This window comes from Falco peregrinus, chromosome 8 (assembly GCF_023634155.1).
Source record: "Falco peregrinus isolate bFalPer1 chromosome 8, bFalPer1.pri, whole genome shotgun sequence".
NCBI lineage: Eukaryota > Metazoa > Chordata > Aves > Falconiformes > Falconidae > Falco > Falco peregrinus.
Genome location: NC_073728.1, coordinates 27417066 through 27435829, shown reverse-complemented (window position 1 = coordinate 27435829; position 18764 = coordinate 27417066). Strand labels below are relative to the sequence as shown.

The window sequence follows — 18764 nt, the reverse complement described above, 5'->3', positions numbered from 1 at the left end:
ACTGTAGAGTCATCTTATGAAATGCAGAGTCCTATCTGCCTTACCCAAGTATAGAAACAGACTCCTCAACTGCAGCTCTTTCCCTTTATCAAATCTTCTATTTCAACAGGTGATTACCTCTATTACACTACGGCCACTCTCAGGTTTTTCATTCCACAGGATAAGGTATTGTGCTATGCAGTTCAAAATGACAGAGTAAGCAAAAAGTAGGGACACAAGTAATTGTACAGCCAGAACAAGCCACACTTACTTGAAAAAGTATGTCGGTCTGTTAGCATATGGCAGAGCTCATGCTGTGAAATTCATTTAACACAGAGACAGTCATTGTATGTTAATGAGGCTCTTTGCATGTTCAATTACTTCTTTGTGGCATAGCCCTCCCTCCTCACCTGCTCCCTTTCAAATCAGTTGGGTGCTGAGTTTTGACCTCTAAAGTAAGTGCTGTTGGAGGTTACCATTTCATAAATTATTCTTTGACTTTCAAAAGTGACTTTTGTAAATGTTGTAACAGCTGGGGAATTCTCAGTAGTATTGTGTGTGGAAGTGTAACACTGCAAATTCACAATTGTCTTATGTTACTTAATAAATGAGAGCTACAGACCAGGCCTCCACTAGTCAAGTCACTGTCAGAGTTCCTTTAAGCAATCTCACAAGAAAGTAGCTGTAAGAACAGTCACAAAGACGCGTGAGGGAAAGGCGTGCCTCTGGGGAAGTTTAAACTTCATGCTTAGATGCTAATGAGCAGCTAATGTTAGTTCTCCTATGTGGAAATATGTATCAATTGATTACAGATCTGGTTTTGCTAGAAAGTCCTTTCTGGACCCTGCGATCTTACTTTCTGTGCTGCTGTTCTGTATTATTCTTGGAGACCTCAAAAGAAAGAGGGTGAGCTCTCACTCTTGACAGCACAGAAGGTTCAGCAGGAAACAAGAATTAAGCAGTGATCAGCAGAGACTTCTCTGCAGGAGCAAATCTTTATTGGCATCTATTCAAAATGAGTTGCCACTAGAAAGAGAAATGTGAATCAAAGCTGTTTCTTTCATCGAGAATTTAAGTAAGCCTTCAACACTTGGAAGCTTGTCTTCCTAGGATTTTTTTTTTCTTTCTTGGGCTCCGTCTGTCATGGATTTTAAAACTGAAAAGGACTCTTGGGATAATGAATGAAAGCACCTATGTTCCACACAATTTTCTGGAATTAATTTCTTCAAGTTCTTCGTAGCTTTTATAGAGTTAGTGTCTTTTGGGGGGTTTGTTGTGGGGTTTTTTGGGGGTTTTGGGTGTGGGAGTTGGTTTTTTTTTGGTCATCACTGTTGTTTTTTACTTCTTGATATGTTTAACATGGTTAATTATAGAAGATGTATCATAGTTCTTGGTAAGTTCTTGCAGAGGATAGATACTGTATCTGCTCAGAAATAAGTTGTGCACAGCAAAGCTGCAGCTGGACAAGCTTAGAATTCAAATAGCCTGTAACCTCATCATTCCCTCTTTTGATATCTACTTAGGGATTTGGGAAGGAGCCTGACTGATTGTTTTGACTACTGGGGAATTAGTGTTCCAACCTGATCTCATGTAGCTCCTGGGGATCACCCTGTAAAGAGGAGGAGCCTTAAGAATGATATAAAACCTTTCAACACAGTTGGGTTTATGTTGTGTTTAATATGTCCCTGGTCTGGTTTGAGTGAATTTCTCTTGCTGTAGATTGATCCAGTTATTTGAAATGAGCTGTCTGTAATTGCATGACCTCCATGTTGTCTTCTTCCTCGCAGTGGCCTTCTGTTAGTCCGTAAGGAAGAAGTTTAATTTGGAGGTTTATTGCAAGTGTGGGACCAGCTTGTCTTGCATTTCAGCAGATTTCACAGGGTGGTGTCAGTTTACTCCTGAAAGGCTTCTGCAAGTCATCACATAATTGTCTAGCTTCTGCTCAGTTGTCCTCCACTGTTAACCTAATTTTAAAAACTGACTTGATTTCTGCTTTATCACTTTTTTTCCTCATGGGATCTGATATTTTTGGTCTCTGCGACTTCTCCCTCTTTTGAGTAGCATAAGCACCTCTGTCTTGTGCGAACTCCTACCTTCTGACACATCCAAAGGTTTGACATCTCCTCTTTAGTTCAATAAATATCCTGCTTTTTTTTTTTTTTGTTTATTGAAAGTATCTGATCCTAGTGGTAATTACATTTCCTTTTGATCTGTTTAATAGGGATGGAGGGAGAAGGCAAGTCCCACCTTGAGCACAACCTGTATGTAAATATCTGATAAAGAGTTCTGAAATTAATTTCCGGTAGCTGATCTCTGAACTCTTTTTCCACCAGATTTGGTTGGTGAGTGGATGAATCAGCTGAATAGATTTGGATAACTGGTAGATTTCAGTGAAATGATAAAAAATTTCATTTTCTTTTTCATTTAAATGTGAATGAGCTGTTGGTACAGATGTCACTCAAGAATCTCTTTGTTATTTTAATGAACCGGCATTAAACCATGCAGGAGATTACAAGGCATGTGTAGTTTAACTACTATATGTGAATTTACAGCAGTAGAAATTCATAGCTCTCATCTAATAATAGAATTAGATAATAATGGAGGTATGATGGTAGAAATGCATCTTGGAGGCTTTGATGTCTATAGTGTAATTTTTTCCCCCGCTTTTTGGGAGCACCTACTTTAGATACAGGTTTCCTACCCCATTCCTGTGTACCCTGCAACACAGGTTCTACAGTCTTACATGATTTGTATTAACTCATATTCTAGCATCCAGCCAGCTGTGCCTAGACTCATCATGGCTGTCGGATGGGCATCTCTGGTCCTACTTCAGGCAGCTTCATTTTTCTCTCCTTCCTAGTAGAATTTAAAAAGAAAAAGTAAGAAAAAATCCTGCTTCTCTGGGTCTCTTCTGCTTTTGTGAGGAAGCAGTCTGTTTATGGCTTGCTGTGGCAGGTTTATTACAAGAGAATTTATTTTGGAGGTGAGGATGTACCTGAGAGGGTGTGTCATTTTCCTGTGACATCTGATGCCAAATGAAATATTGAACCAGACATAAGATAATAACGTGTCTAGTGGGTAAATGCCAGTTCAGAAAGTACTGTCACAAAAATTGATGTCCCCTTCCCTTAAGGCATGTGGATGATGAATAAGAAACAGCGTGGTTTGTCCTGCTTCTTGGAAGCTTTAAGCACTGTCCTTGAGTATCTTCAGGAGGTGAAGGCTGGAAGGATCTGTGGAAAGTGAAGTATTCTTCCATTTAGGGTGCTTGGACAATGGCTCTGGGATTTTCTTTCATGACTGGGGATGAATTCTTAGCAGGTTCTGCTTGTATTGTAAGCTGTATGATAACGGTGCTCTGTTTTGCTTTTCCAGGCTGCCAGGAGAGTGATCTTGCTTTCGGGAACCCCTGCCATGTCACGGCCTGCAGAGCTCTACACACAGATCGCAGCTGTCCAGCCAGCTTTCTTCCCACAGTTCCACTCCTTTGGGCTGCGCTACTGTGATGCCAGGAAGGTACTTCAGTGGGGAAAATGGCAGACTGGGGCTCTGCAAACAGCAGTTTATTTTTTTTAAATGTGGAGGTTTTTTCTTTCCTTCCTTCATTCTGTCCGATGTTACATCTTTTTTCAGAAAGTCTCACTGCATAGTAACATTTTGAAAGCTCTCAACCTGAGAAGCTCTAGATGCTGCAGTGGTGAGTGTGAGACGTGGAGGCAGTAATGCTTCTTGTCAAAATCTGCTCTGAAAGCTACAGAAGTAAAAAGCTTAAAAAAAAAAAGCAGCCATAGTTGGGAGCCTATTCTATTAAGAACTTGCCCCCACTGTGTCAAATGGGCAGAGTAACTATGGAGCCATTAAGCAGCCGCAGGTTTAGGCTAATTGATTAAAAAAACCCCACCCCAAAACAGTTTCTAGTCTGCTTTAGTGACTGCTTAACAAACTAAGGCCTCTGTTGCTTGTGATTTTGGATTTTATACCTCCAGGTAAGTAAAAAATGAAGCTTTACAGTCCATCTTTATATTCTACCCTCTTCTAATTCAGAAAGTAGTGGATGTGATCCTCAGCATATCTTCAAAATAAACTTCTCTTATGTCTGTCAGCTGCTTAGCAGTCATTTCAGCAGAGTAATTGAGTCCAACCTGTGCAAGATCCTTGCTTTGCGGGAACCCAGCATTTGCAGCCATGATTGCCTTGCTCCCAACGTATGGGCAACTCAGCTGTGCTTGCCTTTTTCATCTCTAGGGCTGCTCTGTGTGTTGGAACACACACTGCTAAGAGAAGAGCTCATGCTGCTGCCTGTTGTACAGGGAGGCTCTAGGACCTTCTGTGCTCATTACATAGACACAGACAGGGGAACCAAAGTTCCCCTGAGTTCTGATTTGGAGCAAGAGCCCTCTAATCTGGCTTGTCCTCCAGTTCTTCCAGGACAGCTATATAGCAGGTAGGATGTGGCACAGAATGGCTTGGCAGTGTAAGCATGGACGTGTAGTGCGTGGACTTGCTTGCTCTGCTTTGTTATTGAGTAATCCATTGCACTACTTGTGCCTCATTTTTTGTAAGACTGGGCAATAACTTTTAGCAGAGTGGTTGGAAACACCAAATAACTGTTTGAAGGCTCAAAAATATTTACAGAAGAACTGAACATCAGTGTGTGCTATAAAAATAGTTACAGGTGTTTGTAGGGCTTCTGTGTTTGTTTTCTTTTCTGTTTGGGGTAGCTAACATATGCAAAATTTCCATCAAGAAGATTCATACTGCAGTCTCATACAAAGTTCTCAAGTCCCGTTTTTCCTGGATCTGAATGTCCACTTTTACTTCCATAGGTGGTGTAGTGCTGTTCTACGTATGTCCAAATGTGCAAGCTAGATGAGCAGCTCATTGTCTTTGGTACTCATATGCTGATGCCATTGATTAAAGTAAGGTCGTTAGCATACAGATACAGAGCCCGAGTTCTGGAAGATAACAGCATTCATGTTAGCAAGCATTGCTTTTTGTGGCAGAGGATGAACTTTCTGTTTCTCTAATCATAGATCATAGTAGTAATCATATGGAGGGAGAGGGCCACATCTTCTGCTGAGCTTCATTATCTTTGGTGAAAGATTCCTATCTGAGTAGTGTCCAAAATGCTTCCTAGAGGGAAATGAAGAGATGCAGTTTAATCTCATTGGTTTTCTGCAGTAAAAACAAAAGCTGAATTGTAACGTGAGTCTGAACAGGTTTGGAGTTCCATAAACCCTTTAAGGGTAAAGTTCTGCATGACTAGCTGTTGCTTCAATTACCAGATGTGTGGACCTCTGGTAAGATACTGAATTTGATAAAAGAAAGAAAATGTTTTACACAATCTGGGTTGTAACAGTGTATTCTGTGTAAATGAGTTTTCAACATACAGTGAAACTCAGCTTGTAGGTCACAGTCTCTATCAGCCTCCCTTCAAAACCTCTGCAGGGTTTCTAGTACAATTTTGTTACTGTTCAACCTGCCTCTACTAGACAGTTGAACATTACTGGTCTTCTCAGTGTTCACTGGGGACGTTTTGCTACAGTTAATGTCAGTAAATGATAGAGTGAACTTAGAATTTGGTTATTTAGAGAAGAAGTGGGGCTGCTGGAAACAAAGTGATATAAATAGTATTAGAGAAAAAAATGGGACTGCTGAGTTTTGGGTTGCCAGATATCCACTCAGCAGTAAGTAAATTAAAAGGGATTTTGATGATTGTAGTTGTTCCCTCATGACTGTGTTATGTCCGTCATGTTCCTTTTTGCAGCTCTAACCTAAGATTGTGTTAGGAGTTACGTCCTCTCTGAAGAACTGTTTTACTTTTTTTACTTTTGCTGTCATTATTTCAGTAGGTTCTTCTTTCTGTCCTGAAAGTGGCAGCATTATGAGTGGGGATGGAATACAGAACCAGAGAGCCTTTGCAAGGCTTTTGGAGATCTTTAAGGATGAAAGGTGCTATGCAAAAATGTTTTGGCATTAATAGTAAATCTGATTGCATTATAAGATTAAAGAAAAATTGACAGACCTGAACCATTCAATTTAAAACTGAAACCTGACTAGTTTCTATTTGAAGATAATAGATTTTATGACAGAAAATTGAAAATATCTGGCAGAAGTGATTAGAAGAGGTATAAAATAAAAGTTTATCATGTTGTAATTCAACTTTCCATCGTCTGTACTCCTAAAAATGCAGCAAGTGAAATGTCACCTGCTTATTTACAAACTACCTCCAGTCTGTTCCCAAAACACATGCTGTGAATTCATTTTTCAAACTGGGCGATGTTGGCAAATATTAAATAATTTCTATCTGAGCACATGCTCTGAATTTGTAAGAGTTTGGCAGCTTCTACTAACACTGTAATAAGTTTACTGACTCATGTAAGATGCTGTAACACTTTGGTAAGAAAATCACAGTTGGAAGCATTTGTTCTGGAATGTTATGGATCAAAGCCAGATGTGTATTTTGGCAAAATAAACGTCCCTCTTTTTTTCTGTCTTCTTTTCCACAATAGGATACACTGAACTATTTTAATAATTCCAAAAATAATCATATTTTTATCACTAGCTAGGTGCAGCACAGAACTAGCCTGTTTCCTTGTTTGCAGATTGTTCCAGCAACAGTCACCTTGAAAGAAATAATCTGAACATACTGTAAGGATTCTGCCTGTATATGCTTTTTAATATGACAGTAGATAGTATATTGGCTCTGCTTGTGCCTTGTTCTTTCAATTATGGTGATGTTACCCTTCTGAAATGAGCTGTGCTATGTGGACGCAAAACATATGTATTACTTGCTTGTTATGGAAATGGAAAAATATGGGCTGCGTGAATAGAATGAGGTAGCCTGAGGAGAGTGTCCAGGCCCCATAGCAGGTCTTCCTTAGAAGCCTAGTCATTGTTGATCTATTTAGCTACCAGTACACTAAGCAGTGTGGGCAGAGGGCTTATGACGCTGGGTGCAGCACCAAGCCGGTCCTTCTTGTACCTCTGTACCTCTGCTCTGCTGGGTCCACAGAGCCTGAAGAATTGTGGAGAGGGGGCACAAAGACTGGGGCTCAGCACTGTCAGCTTTCATGCAGCATGCCTAAAGCTAATAAACCCAGCTAGACTTGAGCTAGCTTTTCACAGACCTGAGGGATGTATCTGCATTGCATTCCTAGTTTCACAGAAGCAAAGCTTTAATACCCATGTTGGCTTTTTGAGGCTTGGCTTACATCCAGGTGGGCTTATTAACTCTAGCTGTATGCCACTGTGCTGTTGTCAGAGCCAAAGTTTTAACTCTACAGGATCCAGACTAGTTTTGTGTCTAGGGTTTGAATTGTTTCCTGCTTTAATGAAGCAGCTATAGATAATCAGATGGTACCATAATTATGTAGGAATAGATTAAGTAAAATGAGTTTTAATGGTGGCCATAAGTGCCAGAATCTGAAGGCAGTTAATGGTTCACATCAGTAGAACATGGCAGTAGAATTGCAGATTGTCCTGTTATGTCTCAACCTGAAGTAGGAATGTTCACTTCCACATATCAGAGAGGTCTTAATTGCCTAGAAGCTGTCTAATTACTCCTCTTTGTGTCTCATAGCAGGTTCTCACCCCTGTTCCATCAGAGCACCATCCCTTAATATAGTCAGTAATGTGACTAACCTAATGGCTGGTATGATTTATTTTTTGTCTCATGCATTCTACAGGAGGATGGAAGGTGCGGTGAATACTTTGGAGCTTTTTCCTATTTTATTTCCATTTCTGTGTTGCAATAGGTTTCTCTTGAGGAAGGCAAATAAAAGATATACAGGGTTTTAAGGTTAAATCTATTTTAGCAATTAATGTGGTGCAATCAAAGTGGAGCAGCAGGAGATCAAAGGCATTGGTGCTGAGGCTCCTCACATCTCCATTATATGCATTTCAGGAGGGCGTACGTATACATACGTAGAAGGTTATGTTGAGTTGCTGTTCCAAGACCAGAGGTGGTACTTCTGGCTTTTTTTGGTGACACTGCCAGTAAGATTTGGAATTAGAGCTATGAGGAGGATTTTGCCTCCCCCCTGCCTTGCTTTTCAGTATTGTAGCTGTATTTCATATGCTTATTTGTGAAACTTCAGGGGAAAGGTATCTCTTTATCCTTTACTTCAGCATAAAAACTTTATTGGTCTCCTCTCCAAAAGAAAGTTGTTTAAAGATGTTTCTTTTGGGGAGTGTACCTATTTTGATGCCACTATTTGTCAGTTTAGTTGTTCTTTCCCAGAGAACAAATGATAGGCTGTGGGGTTACTAGTAAGAGCGATGAGCTGAGATTAATTGAACAGATATATATCATCTGCACACAGGATCTTGGAGGAGAGGGCAGGTTCAGAGGCAAGTGCTTCAAGGAGGAGTAAATGAAGGGTTTGTTCAGAGGAGCTTTGAAGTGATGCTGCTTTGCAGAGACAATGCTTAGAGTGATTTATTTTGTATCTGAACCAAACATGGTAATGGCAGAGACAGAGTCTATCAGGGAGTAGATCAAGAGAGAGGTCAGTGGAAAACAGGCAATTTTGACCTAGCGTTTACTAGGCATGTCAGACAAGTGTAATGTCTCTGTGAAGGCATTTGGGTTAAGGATGTTTGTCCTTATGCTGTTAGAGAAGATTATTGCATGTCTCTGCTTAAAGGTGAGGTAATTGTGTGTGCACAGAACTGCAATGAGATCTGTTGGCCTGCCCAAAGCTGCAAGTAGCGAGCAGAAACACCTTGCTGCGTGAGGATGAATACCAGGTCACAGTACTGTGGTAGGGATCCCTACCTTTCTATGTAGTCCTCTTCCCTGCATCTCCCTCAGCGCTTGTAAATAGGAAAAAAAGAGGTTTATAAGTAATCTTCTCCTGTTACATGGGTTACTTTATACACTTCTGTCTCATTGCCATTTTTGTCGAATCTGTCTTCTTACTGACCATTAAGTTCTTCCCTTGCCCGGTTTCCCTGGAAGTTTATTCTACTCTTGGGTCACCTGCAGACAAGTCTCTTGTAAGTTTGACACTGATAATTGCTTTGATCTTTCCAAGATGCCATGGGGTTGGGACTACTCTGGATCATCCAACTTAACTGAACTGAAAATTTTGCTGGAAGAGTCCATCATGATCCGACGTCTGAAATCAGATGTGCTTTCCCAGCTTCCAGCAAAGCAACGCAAAATGGTTGTAGTGGCTCCTGAATCCATTAGTGCAAAGACCAAAGCTGTCTTGGCAGCTGAAGCAAAAAAGATGGACAAAGGGTATGGAAATGTAAGTCAGAAGCTATTTTCATGATAAGACTCTAGTATTTCAGGTACCTTTATTTAAAAACATCAATGGAAAAACAGTACTGTGGGTTCCAAGGAAGGTGAGAGCCACATCTCATGTGAAGGCACAGTGGAAGGCTGTTGAAGGCACTGTTTTAAATGAGTATACAACACAGTCAAAACAGCTCAGCTGTTTTTTCCTTTTAAGTGGCCTGTTTTGTTCTTTTTTGAAATACCATTTCCTCTGTTTTTTTCCTCTCTCATTAGTCCTTTCTAATTGTCTTTCATATCTCCTGCCTCTGTACTTACTCTTCTGTCTTGCCTTGTAATCCCATACACCCTACAAACACAGCCTTGTTGAAGCTCTGTTGTGAACACAGCAGTGACCAAAAATATGAAGGGTGTATTTTTGCTTTTTTTGGTTTTTTCTTGTATGGATGGCAAATGCATGTTCTAAGCTCCTAGGCTACTAATACAGTTCTGTAAGAACTTTGGAGTTTTTCCTTGCCGTTTTGGCTGGAAAATGCTTTTTCAACTAAAACGATGTTTGTGATATGCATGTCATCCAACTTGTAGGAGTTGAGTAGGAGGTGGGAAGGGAGGTGTCAGAAATAGGAGTGTGTGAGTATCTGCCATACCCAGTGGCGAGTAGACTTCCCCCAGTCCCCCTTTGTTGTGCATTTATAGGCTGATTTTTTAACTAGCAAAGTGTTTATTTGGCAGCAGCAGACATCCCATATCTGTAAGCAAGAAGGAGAAAAGGCATTTCTGAGACTCACACTTATTTTATCTTTCTCTCTGCAGAAACAACAAGAGAAGGAAGCTCTTCTCCTCTTCTACAACAGAACAGCAGAAGCTAAAATCCACTCAGTCGTGTAAGCTGCATGTCATTGCTTCATTCCTGCCTGGTAAAATGTGTTTTTTCTGCTCAGAACAGGAAAACAGTGCCTTAGAGATAACAGTGCAGGGACATGAAGCATAGCCTCCAGCCAGCGTAGAAAAAATTGATTTTAATTACAATGCACTAAACTTTTTCTTCTCTCAGAGTTCCTAGGCTGAGTAAGTCTTCTGATTTCATTCCAAATATGGATCTAAACTGTCATTTGAACAATCTAAAATTTCTTAGTGTTTGGGACTTGGATCAAGGTCCCTGGTCTAGACCCTATTTCAGTTTAAGGAGGGGGAGAGTACTGAAACTAAAAGTATCGACAGAATTTGAGAAAACTAACGTTGCAGTCCTACTGCAGCAGGAACCCTGAGCCAAAAAGCTTATGAGAGGGATGGAGCTTTAATTGTAGCGTACTGTAAGGGTGTCACAGCCCCTGCTGAAGTTCTTGGCTCTTCCACAGAGCTCATATGGGCTGTCATTAGCAAAAGTTTTCCATCAAAGGTGTGCTTTTCACTCTGTCTTCCCTAGAAAAGATTCCCTTCTGTGACTTAATGTGCCCTTTTATCCTTAGCCTTTCTGCTGGGACTGCAAGGGAGTTGCTTTAGGTCATATAGCGTAACTTGTTAATAAGTAGTATGATAATAACTTCAAAAAAGTTTACTTTTCTGCAGCTCTCTGAAGGTAAGGACCAGCTGATGTGCAGTGTGTGATTTCACAGTCTCAGACCTTGCTGCAGAATTTGCCTGTTTGGCACAGAACTGCCAGAGTCCCAGCGCTCATTCCTGTAGAAGAATTTCTTCCTTTTATGTTAGTGAACAGTTAGAAGGCTTTCTTCCTTTTATTTCAGTTGCAAGTGTGAACTGAATATAAAACCACGAAGTGCTGTTTACTTGACTTTCTGGTAGGAACTAGTTCATTGTTTTCCTGGGGTTTAGTGGCATTTAAAGTACCATTTATTATTAGCTGCTAAGCTACGGTGCCAGCTAGCTAATGGTACTGTCCTATGATCATCAGCACCTCTCACGTCTTACCCTTGATGACATTGTCTTCCATTGCTTCCATTGAAATGACTAGCCATTTGTTAAATGGAATATGGGAGGATGGGAATGAGCTATAAAATAACTGTAGTATCTTGGCATCTGCTTGCTACACTGAATGTTCGTGTTAATATTTGTTTTAAAATCCAGCGATCCCACTTTTCTCCCAGATGTCTTTGTTAAATGATACTGTCATGGTAGTTGAGATCTGAACATCACAAACCCTGGGAGCTGTTTGCACCTTAATACAGTACTGGAAATCCTGCTTGGTGTTTTGACAGTTGCTGCTGACCTAAGCTGTGTTGTATTTAGCAAAGAACTTGGTATTTCTGATCTTAGCAACAACTTTGCTATTACAAAGAAAAGATGACATTTGTATCAGCTGTTCTGATGGCTGTTGCTATACTTAGTTACAAATTTTAGGCTTATAGGTGTTTTTCAGGCTCCAGTTGACCTGATTGTTAATGCAAGAAATGGGTTCTATGGCTCTGCTATTAGTCCATGGCAAAAGACAGAGTTTTTGTTTAATTAACACTGTTTAACTGTGTTTAAAAGGAGTCTTGGTACCTTTCATTGGTTACTAGCCTATATGCATATGGATAATTCCTAGAAATAGCTGATATATTTAGATTGTCAAGCTGTAGTAAATTGTCATTGTGAACCCTTACAGAGAAAGCTACTTTTAGGATACTCTGATCCGTGCACTTAGAAACCTTTTCTTCTAAAATAAAAACAATCCTAATTAAACATAGGAAGAATAGTTGTATACAGATTACTTTAGTATACTATGATTGTGCAAAAGTTAGGGATACGGAAGGGTGAATGAGACTGTTAAATAAATACAGATGAATTTTAGTTGATTGGTCTGAGATGCCATGATTCAAGCAGAATCATACAAATTGATTCTCAGTGATACTCAAGTATAAATGTAGGCAGCTGTCCAGCTGCAGTAAAGAAAAATGAGTGGATTTTCCTGCAATGTCTTTTTTTTAAGCTGTAGGAGTCTTGAGTTGCTACTTGCATTTTACTGCAGCTTTTGTATGCTAGCTGATTTCTTAGTCTCTGTGTATAGATGAGCAGTATCTTTAAAAATGTGTTGTGAGCAAAACCTGTGTTCTCTCAGCGCATAACTTTATGGAGGTTGTTTTTTTTTTCCTCTTTCATGTAGAGAATATGTTCTGGAGTTATTGGAAAGTGGGAATGATAAATTCCTGGTGTTTGCTCATCACAAGATAGTACTGGATGCAATAGTTGCAGAACTGGAGAAGAAAGTAAGTAATTGATTGAGTCAACTTTATCACCGTTCCTCAGAGTTACAGACAGTCAGATAGTTTATGAAAGTTAGCAGCAGAGTTAATTTCTACTTGCTGTGCCTCTGAATGTGCCCTTCACCGAGGGAGCTGAGGTGCTAGGGTGAATGCCTTACAGGATTCACTTTGTATTAACTGAGTGGCTTTTGTTGTATTTAATGTTCTTTAATCTCCATTGTTTGCCTTGGAGCTTGTGGATACTTGGAGGAGTGTTACCCTGTGTGGCCATCTCTGCTTTGTCCTCCAGGCTTTTCTCAGATGGGGAGAATGTAACAACCCAAGTCCAGCTATGGCTGCCTGCCTTTGTCTCTGTGGTGGTTTTACATTTTTGAACTGGGATACTGTAGGGAGACGTGATAGTTCTGCCAGTCGCCTTTCTGACTTCAAAAGGGCTTGAGTAATTACTTGTGTGAGACTTCCATGGATGCCTCTAAAGAGTTCTGGGTCATGCGGGGGCAATGTGAAGGATGATTTAAGTTAATATCCCAAACTATAAACGACAGCGGCAGTGGTGGCTTTGCTTCTGGGGCAGCATCCTCCAGTACAGCAAGGATGTTGGACACTGAAGAGTTATGGCCCTGCATCACCCAAGTTTGTCATACCTTTCCTGAGCCTACCACAGAGCGTCTGAGGTGTGTAGGATCCCATCTTCTCCCAGACTTGGGGAGGTTGTAGCAGCTGTAACATCAGTACACAGTGTCCAGCTTTTGTATTAAGCTGGTTGCCTTTCCACTGTACTTGTTGCCTGTTGCTGTCCTTCCTGTTGGTCAGGACTGGTGGGAGAGCAATGGACATAAGAGAGCAAGTAATGAATTGTGAACAGAGGGAAGGTACGTTATGTACTGAGCTACAGCATCTCTGCCTTTAAGACAAGGCAAGGTCTTAAAAATACAACTGTTGCCTTTTTATTTTCCTGGTTCTGTTTCCCTTCCCCACGGAAGGGAAACAGAATCTACTAAAAGATGGAAAGACGATATGGGGAACGGGACACGAGGCCTCTAAAAAGTATCTTCTGCCTTTTCACAGCGTGTTGAATACATTCGCATTGATGGCTCCACACCTTCAGCCGAGCGGCAGTCTCTGTGCCAGAAGTTCCAGTTCTCAGAGAAGCAGGTTGTGGCTGTCCTGTCCCTCACCGCTGCAAACATGGGCCTGACATTGTCTGCTGCGGACCTGGTGGTATTTGCAGAGCTCTTCTGGAACCCAGGGGTATGTGTCCTGGAGGGGACAGGGGTTGGATGCTCCCTGGAGAGCAGAAGCATTGGTGCTTAGAGGAGATGTAATGGGCAGAGGACTTTCTCTAGGGTTTTTCCTCTTTCTTTCTCTGGTGGCTGCTTGTCTGTGCACCCTCAGGTGCCTGGGCTTGAACCAGTGGGGCTGGTTACACAGCTTGCTGGCTGGAGAAAATGGTGTGAAATGGAAACATGCTCCTGTTTCTTAATTTGACAGAGCTCTCAACTGCTTGCCCAGCCAAGAACTGAAAGGGTCCATCATCAGTGCTGACTAATTTTGAAAAATGCTCAGTGCCTTTTGGGAATGTGGTGCACCAGATTACTTCTTGGCTTAGTCTGTGTTTGAGGATGCAGGCATTAACAAGATCCAGATAAATAGTAATTGATGAGCACAAGAAATGAGATCTCCCTGTTTTCTGGTGCTTACACTATTTCTCAGATGTATGCAGTTTTATTTTCTTTGTCATGTTTTTACATAAAGATTCTGATCCAAGCAGAAGATCGGGCACATCGAATTGGACAGACCAGCTCTGTTAATGTTCACTACCTGGTGGCTAAAGGCACAGCAGATGACTACTTATGGTAGGAAGTGAGAAAAACACTTGGTTTTGCTACCTGTTTTCACTTTTTGTCACATGTGATGTAAGGTGCTTGATGTTAGTGCTGACTTCCACAGCCTATGAGGGGAGGAGCAATAACTGCCAGTCAGGGCTGCTGTGAGCTGGTGACATGGCCTGGCCACAGTGGACATTAAATGGATGACAAGCAGGAGGAATAAAACTAGTTATCTGACAAAGAAAGGGCTGTTGAGAGAAATTCTGGGAGAGCTGATGCATCTAAAACCTTCACAGTCTCTGTATAAGGAATTGTCTTAGATACAGCCCAGAATATTCATGTGCTGAGTACTTTCAAGTGAAGTCAGCATACACTGGAGATGGTTCCACGTATTGTAGATCACATCTGAGGAGCAACCTGGCTGCTGAGTGCTTGGACAGGGAGCTGTGGAAGAGGACTGCACTGTTGCTTTCCTCTTGCTCTTCACTGAGCCCTTCAGATGAATTAAAAAAGTGCTACTGACTTTCCTCTGAAGAGTTGTGGTCTAAGCCTTTTTGGCTGCAGTGAGAGCTGTTAGTGGACGCTGGTCATTTTGGCTGGGGAATCTGTCATCCTGGGGGACAGGACGATCTGAGGAATCCTTAGTGCTGCAAGGGAACTGACCTGCAAATGATGAAAAGAAATTATCCACCAGCTGGTTCATTTAAAGTCCAAAATTACATCTTTATTACCTTGTTTAAAGGAACAAATGAACTAAGTGAACTTGTGCAGTTCCCAGAATATCATGATGGCAAATAATTATAACCCTACAATGCAGGGATCTGGAAACTGATGCATCGCCCACATTTCATGGAAAGTTAATGACAGTAATTCTGCCTTTATTTGTGAAATGCTGTCCGTGCAGTCATTAATGCTTAGAGGGAAGGAAATATAGCTGTTCAAGGAAGGGCAGTGGCATCCTTTTTAAAGGCAAGAAAAAGAACAAGACTGCTTGGATACTTGGTAAATGCATTAATTGTGCTGTGGCCTTTTCTTCTTTCAAAGTGTCCAGTCCACAGGTGTGGTTAGAACCTTTTGGGCCAGTGATGGAGTCTTCCTCCTGCAGTACTTCAGGAGATACCCTAGAAATACTGATGTGTTTGTTGATGGGAATTACCATTGCCTACCTTGGAAACTGAACACACAGGCTGTTGGGACTCCCTTTAGCTGCATCTTCTTGTTCTGACTTCATACCATTGAGATGTTGCCTCAGTGAACTGTTTTCCCTGTTGGAGGTGTTTGTTCTCCAAATATTTATAGTCTGAAATCCTCCTTTTGTTACTTACTTAAATTGGATTGATACTTATTTAATTTGGATTGATCAGTATCCCAGGACAGCAGTCATCATAAACTAGAGCAGGACAGGTTAAGGAACTAACAGGCTTTTGTAGAAAAGCCTTCTTTATACTCCTGTTATCTGTTTTTTGTTTGTTTTCATCTACACATAGTAAATGACACAGTGTCCTTGCATGATATTTTCTTCCTTCCAATAATGCCTGATTATCTCTCCTAGGCCAATGATTCAAGAGAAAATTGAAGTGCTGGGGGAAGCTGGTCTTTCAGAAACCAGTTTCTCCAAAGCAGCTGAATCCACTAACTACTACCCCAAGGTAATTGACCTGAAAGAATATTGATAGTCCCTGGGAGAGGCTGAATGAGCTTTGGCTTGTGTATATCTGGATTGGCAGGTGATTGGCAGGCTGACCTTACACCTGTTCTGCCTTTAATGCCACAGACCAGATTCTCCTACTCCTCCCAAGATCCATGCCTTGACTTGGAACTCTCCACAGAGTTCCCAAACCTACTGCATGTAAGGAGACGTGATCGCCTCCATAGCATATATGTTCACTGTCTTGGGGGAGTGCGCTCTGATTGTTGCTCACTTTTGGTTTTATATGACAATATATATGCAGGTTCTGTCTGTTCTGATTTCTCAGCCAGATCCAAAGCAGAAGACCATCTATGACCTTTTCCAGAGGACCTTCTCTGAGAGCAGAGATGACACTGATGATGTTCTGCTTTTGGAGGCAGCTGATACTTGCTGTGAGTTTGACTCCGACGGTGCCGTGCACGATACAGAAGGAGAGACACTTTCAGTGAGTCCCAGAAAAAAGCGGCGTATTGAGGAGTTTTTTAAAGTGTAATGGTAACAGGGAAAGAGATGGTGGCCAAGATATATTTTTTTATAAAAAAGAGAAAACAAAAGCAGTGAAGTGTTATTTTTTTGTGTTTTCAAAAATAAAAACTTTCATTTTCTGTATCTCTAGTGTGTTTCATCTCAAGGGATGAGAAGGCAGTCTGACAGTATGACAGATGAGCAGCACATACCAGGCAGCCTGTGTGTTTTGCAGTCCTGGTTTTGCTGATGACTAAATGGCTATGGGCAAGTGCCGTGCTGTTCTGTTTCAGCATGTCAGTTTCCACAGTTGTTTTGTTTAGAAAGCAGATAATGGTTGTCTGTCCACAAGGCAAAACTGTTGTAAAAAGTAACTTCTCAGCAGCTGCAGAGTGCTTTTAACAATGAGTCTTCCATCTCCAAGAATTTTAATCTGTATTTATAGGAGTCAGTTCAATGGCAAAATTTGGCCCTTATTTGGGTCACTTGCAAACAGACTTTCTGGTATTCAGTTTAGCAGTGAGGAGATCCAGACAGATCTTGATGTTTTGTGGAGGTAGGGGAGAGGAGGGAGAGCCCCAGAATTTTGTCTGTGCAGAGCAGTTAGTACCTTGAAGCCAAGTAGTACAATTGTCTGCCTGGAGGTGTGTATTGCCCGTTAGACACGTCTGTCTGAGCACACTGATCTCTGGCCGCATCTGCTCAATCTTGGGACCTGCTCCATGGCATGTACTTTCTGTCAGCGGAGGGTGAAGCTTGTGATGACTGCCAGCGATTAAGCCTGGCTGCTCAGGAAAGGGAGGGCGTGTGTGTTTTCAGATGAGTGAGGAGAAGTGCGACAAGGTGAACTTTTGCTCTTGTTTTGTGAGAAGCTGCTTCTGGACTGAGCTGTTTAAATCAATTATTTTAAGTCATTGTTCCCAAGCTTTTGGTACTTTTTCTATTTTAGAATTTCATCTCCTATTTGGACCTTAAGTTTGAAAAATATGTGATGCAGTGGAAATATTACCATTTTTTTAATATTTACACTGGCTGGAAGATAGGTCTTTTGGGGGACACTTGCTTTTGTGCTTTCTAAAATGCATCAGCTTTCAAAAGGGAAACTCCCATGGTACTTTGCTTATAGATGAATCAACAGATACTTCCATAAGACATTTAGGCTGGTACCCTAGGACTTGTTGTTTGCTCCCATTACAGCTCTGTGCAGGTTACACTGCCAGAAGCAGCACTATTGTTTGATGCAGCGATTAAAATGCCTGTTTTTCATTTGTGATAGTCTCTGTCATGCCCTCAGCCCTATGAACTGGGAGACCTGAACTCCAAGCCCCAATGCTGCCTGAACACACCTGCTCTTTGGTTCCTTTCAGGAGCTTGTGATACAGTTGCTGTCCCTCGAGCATGGCCTGATTCCACTTCACAGCAGTGACAGGTTTGCAGAAACTCTAGAGGCCACTTTTGATGTGGGCTTGATGTAAAGGCAAATGGCTCTGTTTATCACAACTTGTCTTTTCAGGCATCCCTGCATGGTTGTCTTTAATTTTATTTTGCGTTACTGCCAGTGGGGTGTAGCATGATGCCAAGTTAATGTCTTTCATGCTTCTGGTCTTAGTACTAGTAGATAGTTGGAAATGAGCTAGTGTTAAGCAAATGTGACCAGGGAATACAGGAGAAGATGTAATTTCACAGAGGTGCCAGTTAGCTATGTTTTACAGACATAATTTGTAGAGAAGGGTGGGGGGCAAAGCAAACTGAAGGCTTACGTTTAGCTTCTGAAGGCCAGGAGCTAACATGCTGTGCAGGTGGCGTGCTTGGCTGTGTGCAGATACCAGGCACTGACAGAAAGACCTGTCTTTCATGGTCAAGGAGGAAAACGTTTTTGCTACAATATCAACCTGTGACAGTAACTGGGATATTTTTTCCTACGTTGAAGAGTTTGATTATCCCATTTTCATTATGTCATCGTGGAAATACCCTGCAGGTTCTGTATGCGGTTGTGTTGGGTGGAGACTTGCTTTTCATTCAGGAATGGAGAAGTTGATTTGCTGTGTGTGCAAGTGAAGAGTAAGACCATGTGACTGGCAAACTGGAGGAAATGCTTTATCTCTGGATTTGAGACCAAGAACTAAACATCATTTATCTTGCTCCAGCAGCTGGCCAGGAGATAAATACTTTTCTATATTTTCAAATGCCTTTGTCTTGAACACTGAATATTTAAGCTTTTTGTAGGACATATGATCTTTCTACTTGCAGAGAAGGTTGAGTAAAGGGTGAAAAATGTTGTGGTCTGCCTATTGAAAAAAAATATGGGAGACATTATTTGTATACCCGTGTTGTTTCCTATAGGAGTAGTTTTC

General features: G+C 41.3%; 1 protein-coding gene across 3 annotated transcripts in view; it reads left to right on the top strand.

Annotated features, from left to right (window-relative positions):
- The window catches only part of SMARCAL1 (SWI/SNF related, matrix associated, actin dependent regulator of chromatin, subfamily a like 1), a 40648-nt gene extending 24094 nt beyond the window's left edge, over nt 1-16554 (top strand). For all 3 annotated transcript variants that reach the window (XM_005237686.4, XM_013299366.3, XM_027787143.2), the window contains exons 10-17: nt 3355-3495; nt 9018-9236; nt 10037-10107; nt 12327-12429; nt 13495-13677; nt 14182-14282; nt 15808-15904; nt 16232-16554. In XM_005237686.4, coding sequence (XP_005237743.1) covers nt 3355-3495; nt 9018-9236; nt 10037-10107; nt 12327-12429; nt 13495-13677; nt 14182-14282; nt 15808-15904; nt 16232-16438 — 1122 coding nt within the window. In that variant the 3' untranslated portion in view covers nt 16439-16554. The remainder of the gene's footprint in view (nt 1-3354; nt 3496-9017; nt 9237-10036; nt 10108-12326; nt 12430-13494; nt 13678-14181; nt 14283-15807; nt 15905-16231) is intronic.
- Nucleotides 16555-18764: the final 2210 nt, after the last annotated feature.